The sequence below is a fragment of the Lynx canadensis genome, chromosome A2 (genome assembly GCF_007474595.2).
Source record: "Lynx canadensis isolate LIC74 chromosome A2, mLynCan4.pri.v2, whole genome shotgun sequence".
Classification (NCBI taxonomy): Eukaryota; Metazoa; Chordata; class Mammalia; order Carnivora; family Felidae; genus Lynx; species Lynx canadensis.
In genome coordinates, this window is record NC_044304.2 from 54,292,196 (window position 1) to 54,305,281 (window position 13,086).

A 13,086-nucleotide genomic window follows, 5' to 3' on the forward strand; every position below is an offset into this window, starting at 1 on the left:
TTATGTGTTACACAGGGAGGTTATCTTCAATTTGCATGGATGGTTAGGAGAAAGCACCAAGCCTAGAAGAATACCATCTTTTAACCATTAACCTTTAAGTTAACTATTAGCAATTGTTTTCACTGAAAAACAATGAGCTTGAAATTCATGTCTACATTTTGAACTTTTAACATATTTGACTAGAGCTATTATCTAAGAAAGTTATGTATGTGACAAATAGTTTTAAAAAGCGAGTCTACCTCCTACTCCCAACCCAAGTGTTCCCAGGCAATCACTGTTATCTATCCAAAAGACATACAAAATTATGTACATACAAAAAGGGAGGTGGGTACATGTGTGTGTATTTTAAGTCACAGTTTTAAGGAACAGTCACTTCTTTTCAAAAATACTTATAGAATGGGGTGCCTGCCTGGCTCGGTCAGGGGAGCATGCAACTCTTGATCCCAGGCCCATGAGCTTGAGCACCACGGTGGATACAGAGATACCTTAAACATAATATAGCTTGAAATCTGGAATTGTGAAGTGTCTATTTTTACTTTTCTTTTTCAGGATCACTTTGGCTATTCAAGGACTTTTGTGGTTCCACACAAATTTTAGGACTGCGTGTTCTAGCTCTGGGAAAAATGCCGGTAGCATTTTCATAGGGATTGTATAAAATGTGTAGATTGCTTTGGATACTATAGACATTTTAACAATGTTTGTTCTTCTAACCCACGAGCATGGAATTCTTTTTCCATTTCCTTGTGTACTCTTCAATGTCCTTCATAAGTGTTTTATAGTTTTCACAGGACAGATCATTTACCTCTTTAGTTACATGTCTCTTATTGCTCTTGGTGCGACTGCAAATGGGATCGATTCCTTGATTTCTTTTTCTGCTGCTCATTACTGGTGTAAAGAAATGCCAACAGCAATGTTTATAGCAACATTATCAACAATAGCCAAACTATGGAGAGAGCCCAAATGTCCATTGACTTATGAATGGATAAAGAAGATGTGGGGTGTGTGTGTGTGTGCGCCTGCGTGCGTGCTGGAATATTACTCAGCCATCAAAAAGAACGAGATCTTGGGGCGCCTGGGTGGCTCAGTCAGTTGAGCATCCGACTTCCGCTCAGGTCATGATCTCACAGCTTGTGAGTTCAAGCCCCGTGTTGGGCTCTGTGCTGATAGCTCAGAGCCTGGAGCCTGCTTCCTATTCTGCGTCTCCCTCTCTCTCTGCCCCTAACCCACTCACATTCTGTCTCTGTCTCTCAAAAATAAATAAACATTTAAAAAATTAAAAAAAAAAAAAGAACGAGATCTTGACATTTACAATAACATGGATGGAGCTAGAATGTATTGTGCTAAACAAAGTAAGTCAATCAGAGAAAGACAAATACCATGATTTCACTCATATGTATAATTTAAGACACAAAACAGATGAACATATGGAGGAAGAGAGAAAAGAGGGAAACCAACCACAAGAGACTCTTAATGATAGAGAACAAACTATGAGCTGATGGAGGGAGGTGGTTGGGTGATGGGCTAGATGGGTGGTGAGTACTAAGGAGGGCACTTGTTGTGATGAGCTCTGGATGTTGTATGTAAGTGATCAATCACTGAATTCTACTCCTGAAAACAGTACTGTACTGTATGTTAACTAAAATTTAACTTAAAATAAATAATAAAACTTAAAAAATACTTATGGAATGACAGAATAATGAAAATACCATCACCTTAAATTCTTAAATTAATACAGTACTTTACAGTTTTCAAAGCACTTTCAAGTATATCAGCTCATTGATCTTCAAAACTAGGAACTCTTGGTAAACATTTCTACCTCAAAGAATCACTTAATTGAGTCATTTACTATATCCATCTTTCTCAGGAAAATAAAACTCAAATCAACACCAAATGATAGTTGTTGTATACTTAAAAAACAAAAAAAGTTGAGGCATCTGGGTGGCTCAGCCGGTTAAGCATACGACTCTTGGTTTCGGCTCAGGCCATGATTTTATGGTTTCATTGAGTTTGAGTCCCGCATCTGGCTCTGTCCTGACAGTGCAAAGCCTGCTTGGGATTCTCTCTCTCTCTCTCTCTCTCTCTCTCTCTCTCTCTCTCTCTCTCTCTCTCTCTCTCTGCCCCTCCCCTGCTCACGCTGCCTCTGTCTCTCTGAAAAACAAATAAACTTAACAAAATATATTTTTTAAAAAAAGCAACACACTTGCAAGGAGATTAACTCTCTTCTGTCAGTAGCATATTCCACTGTCCCACATCCACAGCCTATAATTTACCATAGTTTTTAAAATTTAAAGAGTTGCCATGCATATATTTCTAAATTAGTTTCTCTGTTTTAGCTGATTATTGCCAATATATTTGAATAGGAGAGCCATTCTCTATACCTTACCTATTCCCACTGCAACCACAATATACAGAATTGATCTCACTAAAGATCTCACTTTACTAACAGAAAAGCAGTATCAGTCTTCCTAGTTTGGTTATGTAATGCATCAGAATGATCCTTCAATGCTGATGACACCACTACTTGATTTAAGTCTCCTAAAAGTGGGTTAATAATTCACAGGAAAATATAGCATTTAACTGCTGGCTAATAAAAAATACCAACATTGTATTTCCCAGTATGAAACCAGTTTGAAGTAACAGAGATAAAATTAAATAAAAATGGCCAAAAAAAAAAAAAAAAAAGAGAGAGATGTTGTGCACATTTCCATGACTTAAAAACATCCATCCAGTACAGACTCCCTTGCCTATGTGTCTGGGGTTTCAAACTGCATATAGTACCACACTGTACTCATACAGTACTTAACATTAAAAGGGTTCTTTTAAAAGATAGTTTTTTTTTTTTTTAATTTTTTTTTTTCAACGTTTATTTATTTTTGGGACAGAGAGAGACAGAGCATGAACGGGGGAGGGGCAGAGAGAGAGGGAGACACAGAATCGGAAACAGGCTCCAGGCTCCGAGCCGTCAGCCCAGAGCCTGACGCGGGGCTCGAACTCACGGACCGCGAGATCGTGACCTGGCTGAAGTCGGACGCTTAACCGACTGCGCCACCCAGGCGCCCCTAAAAGATAGTTTTTTAAAAAACTGGGTAAAATCTGTATAAAATTTACCACTTTAGCCTTCAAAATAGTTTTTAAATGTTTGAGAGAGAATGCACACAGGCACACAAGTGGGGAAAGGTCAGAGAAAGAGGGAGACACAGAATCTGAAGCAGGCTCCAAGCTGTCAGTGCAGAGCCTGACATGGGGCTCGAACCTGCAAACCATGAGATTATGACCTAAACTGAAGTTGGACACTCAACCAACTGAGCCACCCAGGAGCCTCGGCCTTTAAAATACTTTTAAAAGACCCTAATTAATATGGAAATGGAAGATCGTTCTTCCTTTTGATAAGAATATGTTGAGTCATATATAGTATCATCAAGTCCTAAACCCAAAAGAAATCAGATAGAAATTCAAAAGAAACTACTTTTGAAAAAAGAATGTTTTTATTAAGAATTCAAATTAGCATCAATACGTCCTGAAATCTTAGGTTTCTTATGTGGATACAAAACTGATATCAAGTAATAGAACACTACCAAATGTAGGAAAGAATAACAATTTTAGACAATAATATTTTCAAGTGCTCTGCAAGTCTGGATTAAATAATTTCAACAAATCTATGGGAGAACAGGAGGAAAAAACCCATATTAATCTCTTCACAGGCCAAACCAAGATATAACGGTATGATTTTTTATCTTCTAAGTTTTTCACCATATAAGAAATTTTAATATAGAAAGAGAAAGCACTCAAACCAAGTAGGAAAATAAATGTGGTATGAATTGAAAAAAGAATCAAGTCATCATTAATTTGTTGTTATTTTAATTATCTTTGACATGGAAAGTACATCCTGTGTTGCTATACCTGTCCTAAAGAACTTAAGCCTCCCATAAAAATGTGAAAATAAATGTGAACCCCAAACTGAGATAACTATTTACATCCATATCTAGAAACGTAAAGCCCAAGTTATTATCTTAGAACAAAGTGTATAGCATTTATCTTTCATTTTAGAAGGGTCAGGAAACATATGTTCATATTTTCTTACGTATGCATAAACAAATAGGGGAAGGATAAATAAGAAACTGGTTGCCTAGGGTGACAGGGATGTAAACCAGCTGAAAAGACACAGTTGGAAGCAATATTTCACAGGTAAGTTTTAATTTTTGAACTTATGAAAATCATTACCATTCAAAAGTAAAATAAAAGGGGAGCCTGGATGACTCCGTCAGGTGAAGTATTCAACTACGGCTCAGGCCATGATCTTGTTCGTGAGTTCAAGCCCTGTGTCAGGCTTTGTGATGACAGCTCAGAGCCTGGAGCCTGCTTCAGGTTGTCTCCCTCTCTCTATGCCCCTCCCCCACTTGCACTCTGTCTCGCTCTCAAAAATAAGTGAACATTAAAAACTTTTTTTAAAAAAGTAAAATAAAAGGGTGTAAGATTTCACTAGAATAGTCTATCTTAAAACCATTTTTCAAAGCCTCCTCAGCTTTTATCATACCTTCTAAAAAACTGAAGCTTCTGGAAAAAAATAATTTTCTATTACCGATTTAGCACAGAGGCTGATACGGGGCTTGAACTCACTAGCTACGAGGTCATGATCTGAGCCAAGATCAAGAGTCTGATGCTTAACACACTGCCATCCAGCTGCCCATCTATTACTGATTTAAAAGATTGGAGAGCGGTGGTTAGAGCCAGAGTGACTTAAGACCTTCTGATTGTATAACTCACCGTATTTCATCTCTTAAACATTATTATAGAAACTCAGGAGTAACTTTTTCTTCTTAATAGAAGTTTTTTAAAAGGCAGTACAGTCTAAAGGTTCACATAAATGCATGCAGTTGAGCTACAAACTATATATAATTAATTATTAAATCAACTATCTTGTTCAAATCAATGTTTTTCTAGCCAAAGGAAAATACTTCAATTGCAGGAAACACTTACCAAGTTTGATAAATTTAAATCCCATCAGATACTAATTTCAACTGCAGGGGAAAGAGCTGCTCTAAGGAAGTTACCTAAGTTACTAACTACACTGTTTTCTATCACCATGTATAAACATATGGAGAAACATCAGTGACCATGACAGTAGACTGACTAAAACACCAGAAGTTTAGGGAGATAGTTGGTAGGTAGATACAGAATCGGTTTGGAATTAGACCTAAATTTGAACCTGACTCCACCTCCCGCTGATCTGGGCAAATGCTTTAGCTTCTCCAAACCGATTTCTTTAATGACAAAATGAAGTTGATACCACCTAACTTGAAGTTTCATTAGGAGAATTACATGGTTAAGTCCACATTGGCAGGTTCCAGACTATTTTGACTAGCTCATGTAGAGGACTTAGGGCAAAAAGAAAAAGCTTTCCTTAGTGAATATTTTTGAAGTCACATGTGAGAAAACTATGCAGAAAGAAAATAATCTAGGGTGCCTGGATGGCTCAGTTAAAGCATCCAAACTTCTGATTTCAGCTCAGGTCACGATCTCATGGTTTGTCAGTTTGAGCCCCGAGTAGGGCTCTGGGCTGACAGTGCTGATGGAGCCTGCTTGGGATTCTGTCTGTCTGTCTGTCTCTGTCTCTCCGCCCCTCCCCTAATCGTGTTCTCTCAAAATAAACTCAAAAAAATTATTTAAAAAAAAAAGAAAAGAGTCTAAAGGGTAAAGAAAAAACTTTTCTGGGAGTCAGGTAACTGGGATCTAGTCAAAAAGAGTAAGAGAGCATCCTTTTTAAAAATGAAGATTTTTACTTCATCTATATCTTAGTTTACTTCCTCCTTTTACAAATTCAGATGTGAACATCCATTAGCCTAGAGGAATCATCTAGGGAAAATATCCAGTGTAAGTAAATATGGTTATCAAACTTAAGATAAAAAGAATCTAAATAGGTTTAAAATCACTGCAAATATTTATAAGTACTTTTTTTCAAAAATTTTCCAACAGAATTTATAGATGATCACATGAGTACTTCTTTTTGTTAAAATAGGAAATTGCTTTTTAAAATATGAGATCATCTTAAGACAACTGTATACCTGTGGAAGATTATTTCTTATTGGCAAAAATACTCATTACTAAAGTTGGAATCATATGAAATTGCCATTACTCAACTGTTTCTGACCTACAACAACCTAATTTCACTTTCAGTGTTCAATGTGCACCAAAAATACCATACACTGGGTTAAGACAGGTCCTGTGATCGCAGGTAACATGGGTTTAACTGAAAAGACAGAACAGAGGTACAGTGCATTCACTGCAATTAAAAAAAAACACTATTGGGGCGCCTGGGTGGCTTGGTCGGTTAAGCGTCCGACTTCGGCTCAGGTCATGATCTCACGTGTGAGTTCAAGCCCCGTGTCGGGCTCTGTGCTGACAGCTCAGAGCCTGGAGCCTGTTTCGGATTCTGTGTCTCCCTCTCTCTCTGCCCCTCCCTGTTCATGCTCTGTCTCTCTCTGTCTCAAAAATAAATAAACGTTTAAAAAAAAAAAAAAGAACACTATTGACCTAAGTATTAATTTCTCTTTCGTATATCAGCACCCATGTAGACTGAAACGATTAAGAATATTTCTTCATATTCATTATTGAACATATACTATATATTAAAGGCATGTGATAGAAAACAAATTTCCTTAGATTTGATCCTAATCATTTAGTGTAGGGCCTAAAAACCACCTTAAAGTGGAGGAGCGCGGTGTTAAAAAAAAAAAAAAAAAAGGAATTGAAAGAGGTAGTTACCTCTCTGAATGTTTTTTATATAATGTGCCTTTTATTTCTTCATGTTACAGAGAAGATGTGCTCCTAATTCTACCCAAAAAGTGTCTTTTCTATAAATCACAGCCAGGCATAAAGCGTATATTATATAGTATAGTGTGAGAAGAGTACGGTTCAAAAAGTAATTGGGAGAGAAATATTAGTAGCAAAATACCTAGAATGAATTTATTTTCTAATTAGAAAATTATCACCTGGCTCTGAACTATTTCAGACACTCTTGTGCAGAAAAATCACTGTCCTGAGAACCTACACATCTGTTTTTTAAATGTAGTACAAAATTTGGAAATATACAAACTAAACGTTGTTCAAAGAGAAACAAAAAGTGATTCTTTTTATTGTTTACAAGAAACCTGGAGGCTTTTTGGCCCACTACCCCCAACACACATACCTAGAAACCTAGAATTAGGGGAAGAGAAGCAAGGGAAATGTATTTTACTACTCATAAAAAGTCCCTTGTTAGGCTTGGCGATCCAAGAAAAGAGATGAAATTTGACATGCGATGGACCCAAGAACCTTGCTCATTTTTGCCTGAATGCACACATTCTACACTGAGGTCACCTGTGAGGAACTGAAAGGTTTTCCCTTAAGATAATAACACATTTCAGGATTTAACAATTCTAACAACCAAGAAAGTGAAGAATGTCTACTGATTTACTATTTGTTTAAGCTTCTGTCTGCAGGGAATGATCTGTGACACAATTCAACCACCAAGTGCTACATTTTAAAAACAGACTCAACAACAGAATGATTTTTGAAATAAAGCTCAACTCTCAGCACACCTCTTTCCAAACTAGATTCTGCACTAGCTAAACAGAGAACTCCATGACTGACTGGTCCAGAGAGGGTTGACCACGGCCAGGGCTGATTCAGAAAATCGGCAGTCCCTCTTCCAAGAGAGCTTTGCCTGTTGTTGTTGTTGTTTTTTAAGTTTGTTCTCCTTAGGTTAATAGAACTTTTCCCTCAAAACGGCACAAATGAAACCTGCTTTTCAAGCAGAACTCTGTAAAAATTTGATTTGTGAGCCCACTGGTTACTGCTTTTCACACACTCCTTCATTAAGTATGTGGGTTTCTTAACTGCTCATTTTAGTATTTTCACACAGGTCTTGGCTTCCTGCACTGTTTTATGGAAGTTGTCCTCGTTTTATACTAAATTTCGTACAACCGGACGGATTCCACAGACCAATAAGGCTTTCTCATCTTGGTCAACAAGCTGCTAGATTAATTGCTAATTAAAGATGCATTTTTTTTTATCCACTATTCTCTTTCACGCACACCCTCTTGGAAACTGTACCTCAGAAGCAAACTGTAACTTCCTCCAAATTCAGGGAGGACAGCTCTGGTTTTAGGAGAACAAAATCTGGAGTTGCCAGCGCAGTCAGCCTGAAACCTTTGTGTCTGTCAGAGGAAAGAACAAAAGGCAGCGCTTCCTCCCCCTGCCCCTCCTTAGCTCTGGAGGAAGGCAGGCTTGACAGAACAGTTCTAGAGAAAAAGGAAACCACGCCGAACCTAGGGAGAGTTTCCCCTAAACAAACACACAAAGCTACCCAAGCTACCCACCTTGGATAGCTGCCTCCTGAGGCTAAAGCGTTGAACCATGGTCACCCTGAGTAATCTTCAGACAAAGCAATCCACGAAGGGAAGGGTTTGTTTTTTTTAAATAACAGCTTCCTGGAAAACTCGGTGGCGAAACATTCTGAAGACTGTCACAGAAGTCCAAAGATTTTCCCTGGGAGTCTTAGCAAACTTGGAACCACTTCATTGTTCCATCGGGAGATACCGCAAAGCCTACGTCGGAGAGGGCGGGCGGACGGCGGCAGGGAGGGGCGGAATCCTGGAGCTGCTTCGCCCAGTGCCAAGCTCGGCGAGCACACTTCCTGTGAGTCAGCCGTGAGGGGTCCAGACACAAGGACCACCCCTTCGCTTCCCACCAAATCCTTAGCCCGGGATGCCGCTGCGGTGCCACCTGAGACTCCGGCGGGGGCGGGGACGGCAAAGGGGGGGGGGGGGGGGGGGGGGGCGTGCGGACCTGATGTTCTGGTCTGTGTGGCGGGGAGGAGTGGCGCGCCGGGGTTAGGAAGCATCTGCCTCAAGCAGAAACCTGGCAACTGCGACAATTCCCCCCACCGTCCAGCCCTCCCGGCGGAGGAGGTACCCCGCAAAGAGCGACACCCCCTTCTCAACCTCCACCTCAGGTAACCTGCTGGGTGAACCAGTGGGATGAAAGGAGGTGGCAAAAAGCCCCGGACTGTAGCAGCGCTGCTTCGGAGACTCCTCCCAGCTGGGCTCGGCAGCTGTCCGGCTTTGTCTAAGGTAATTGGTCGAGCCTTTCCTCTTATTCACGGGGAGGAGTCCCGCCTCGGGAAGGAATGTCAGGTGCAGAAAGGCATACTTCGTGGGTGACTTCAACTTCATTACAGAGTGACTTCAACTTCCTTACGAGCAAAACAAACGAAGGCTGCCTCCTGAGGTAACTGCATTCTCCCATAAGAACAATGTAATTTTTTAAAATCTACACACATAACAAAACGAACAGCTCAGAGTGAATAAATGTAGGTAGAGGTATGAAAATGGCAATCCTGAGGGCAGATGCAAAGATAAAAAATATTTTGCTATCGTTCGCCAGTCTCTTCCTATTTGATTCTGCTTCCAGATAATCAACGTAAGGATAGATTCATTTTAGTGAAAATTTCTGCTCCTCTCTGAATTATTACTCTTGAATGATTTTAAAAATGGACCAGAACAGAACTTGTTGGCATATATTAATTTTCCCTGCTCCAGTGATTCTCAATTCCCTGCAAACGGCATAACACCTTATGCTACATGTAGCCTTTGTTGGAATGAACCTACTATGTGCAGTCCCTGGGTTAGGCATTTCAACTCTTCAGATAAGTAAAGCAGGAATATTCTAAAGCCTCAGTATTATCATGAGGAAACCATATAGTGTTACTACCTTTTTTTTCCCCTTTGGGCAAGAAAAGTAAAAAATGAATTTGAAAAGCCAGATCTTAATACAATGGTTATTCACAACTATGCCCTTGTCATAGACTACCAGTTTCCAAATATCACCAAATATAATGTACAATTTTTAAAACTTCGCCTCAAATATCACATACATATTTCATAATACCTTAGGAAGAGTAGAAAAGATGTACCAGAGTCAAACAAGTAACAGGATGCCACAACTCCAAAAAAGTCACTGTAACCAAAATATATACATAAAAATTATATTCCAAAAACCTTAAATGGAAAAGGGTTGAACATATTTAAACTTTTTCTGAAATTCCAAAGCTAGGAAAACTTTGTGACTGAAAGCAAAGACTCCTTTATATGTAATGCTCAGAGTATGCAATGTAACCTAATATTTAAACTGACTGAAATGTAAGTACAAGTGGAAAGTAGGCTGATAGAAAACCTGAGTTCTGTGTCGTTTTTTGTTTTGTGTGTTTTTAAATGGTGTGAGTACCAGTACCTCCATTTTTTTTCCCCCTATACAAAATGAAACTGAGTACTCAAAAAACTCCTGGGAATGCAGGAAGACCTAATGAGATACTGGGGTGGAAATAATGAAGTTCCTTACAGAAAGACATACTGTCTCAAAGATAAACATGAGGTGTTTCTGATATAATCAACTAGAATCCCAGATAATTGCTAGACTGCAAAGAATTGCAAGATTCTTTCTAACCCGCACCTCCAAGGGGAGGTGGAAAGGGGAAAAGTAATTACAGAAAACTGTCAAAAGTCTACGCATCCAGGTACACAAAAAATATCAATCATGAATTGAACAGGATATAAATCCTCAAAGGTCCCAGATACACATAAAAAGACTTACAGACTAAAAGAATGGTGTCTTCATTCGACGAGGAACTTATTTTTTGCCTAATAAAATAAAGATAAACCTCTAATTAATTGTTCAAATGCAACAAGACCTGTTAAAAAACATTTGAGTGTATGAATGCAATCCAGTCCTTAATAAAACAACAAAAAACTGAAAAGATCTTCAATAAACATAACTGTTCGGGGGAAAATCTCTGCATATGATCTATTTTGAGGTGTCTGGCAGCATTTTAGATGAAAATAGCAGACCAACATCAAAGATTATGAAAGAAGAGCTAGAAAGACAAAATGTATGACCTAGACAAAAAGCAACAGTTCTGCAATAATTCTCTTATTACTCCAAGACCTGAATAAACAATGTAATTTTCAGTAAGCTGTGACTGAAAATCCCCATCTCCTATACTCTATGTGGAAACACACAGGAACTGTCCATGGGGTTCTTAATCAATCTTTTCTGGATCACACACTTTTGTGGATCTCTTCAAAGCTATGAACTCAGTCACTGGAATGACATACATGAAATTCATGAATGAACAGACACAGTGTTTTTGACACAATTCCAAATGATCCATGGATTCCCCTAAAGCTTGTCCACACATCCATTTTAAGAACTCTTGTTTCCATCATAACTAAAAATGAGATGAACATCAATCACTAAGCAATCCTGTCTTCTACTTTCCACCATAGGTAAGAGTTCTAAGTAGGTTTCAGAAACAGAAAAAAAGTCTGCCTTTGACATGCTGGCCCCAGCTCTCATTCATTACATTTTCCATATGTGTTTGTCAAACAATAATAATCTACTTCCAAAGCCACAGTCTTTATGAAATGGTATTTTATTTTCGTTTTTAGCATCTTTATAGAAAAACCAAGAAAAATATTTTATTCTCCTTGTTTTATGTATCATATATAACCCCACAATTATCTTACTACTACACTTCAACCTGCTGTGTATGTATAAACCTACCTACATATGCTTGTTTTTACCAAACTAGGACTATACTGTTTTCTGATTTGCTTTATCACTAAAAAAAAAAATCCAAAACAATCAGCAACCAAAAACATACAAAATACCTTGGATGAATACTTATAAAACTTAAATAATCATCCCAATTTAGTTGGTTTCCATATTCAAAACACTTGCCCCTCCTTTTGCAACTTCATTCTTAAAATTCTAAACCCATTTTTTAAATAAATTGATATTAAAGTTGTATACTACTGAATTCCATGTAATACAAACTACACTTTTGCAGAGAAGTAAACTAAAGTTCAAAGAGGTTTTCAAATTTGACCCTAAAATCAGAGTTGGTATTTGAGTCAGAACTAGAACCCCAATACAAATTTCATTGTGTTGCTTTTTTCCATTACATCATGCTTCCTCCTTTTTTTAATAAACTAAAACGCACTAAAAATGAACACTACTTAATATATTCATATGGTACACTTTTTTAGGAAACTGAATAATTATTCTATTTAAAAAATGTGAACCTTTATGGGGCGCCTGGGTGGCGCAGTCGGTTAAGCGTCCGACATCAGCCAGGTCACGATCTCGCGGTCCGTGAGTTCGAGCCCCGCATCAGGCTCTGGGCTGATGGCTCGGAGCCTGGAGCCTGTTTCCGATTCTGTGTCTCCCTCTCTCTCTGCCCCTCCCCCGTTCATGCTCTGTCTCTCTCTGTCCCAAAAATAAATAAAAAACGTTGAAAAAAAAAATTTAAAAAAAAAAAATGTGAACCTTTATACCTTAAGTTAAATGAGTTTCCCTAAAGCCTGGCACAACTTAATATGCTTACAGTTTCTTTCCCTATCTCCTTAGTGTCCATTCTTATAATAGTGTTATATAAAATAAGTTATATTGTTCAAACATTGTGCGCTTTAACCAGCGTCCTGTAATAACCCAGTAGAAGTAACAGTGCCAGCTACCAGTCAATAAAACTAAGCCTAAATTTAAGAGGCGAAATTTCAATATGCAACACCATGTCATTTCAGAAAGCCCCCTTTCATTCATGCACTAAACCAGTTATGACACCCTTTACTTTTATGGAGGTCTTAGTAAGCAAACAGAAAACCTAAACAATTGTCATAAACATGGCAAGTGCTATAATAGCAAGAACAGTAATGACACACGGAAGGAGTAATGAACCTTTATGGGACAAAAAAAGTCTTAAATCTGGAGTCTTTAAGGTTGGAGAGGAATTTTGCCAACAGACAAAAAAGGAGAAGGGCATCCCATGCAGAAAAACAAAACAAAACAAAAAACTCCACAAGTTAACCCAGAGGTGTGATTCAAGTGGTTAGTAAAACTTAGTTTTTCGCATTAATAAGGCAACATGTTAGCCTACAGCATTCAGCATATTTTTTTTGTTTGCTTGGCCTAAAGTGTAGACTGTAATAAAATTAAGTTATTCCTCCTTTCTAAATTTCATTTTGGGGTTTACCATTTTTTCTATAAACTGCC

At 38.2% G+C, this 13,086-nt stretch overlaps 1 protein-coding gene across 2 annotated transcripts in view; it reads right to left on the bottom strand.

The window, feature by feature from the left end:
• Positions 1-13,086, bottom strand: part of TMCC1 (transmembrane and coiled-coil domain family 1) — a 191,171-nt gene that overhangs the window by 112,149 nt on the left and 65,936 nt on the right. The window contains exon 1 of one of the 2 annotated variants that reach the window (XM_030307465.2): positions 8,358-8,570. The exons of the other annotated variant lie outside the window; for it this stretch is intronic. Within the exon in view, the coding sequence (XP_030163325.1) occupies positions 8,358-8,396 (39 nt within the window). The 5' untranslated portion in view covers positions 8,397-8,570. Of the gene's footprint in view, positions 1-8,357; positions 8,571-13,086 lie in introns of those variants that run through there. 2 annotated transcript variants of the gene reach the window in all.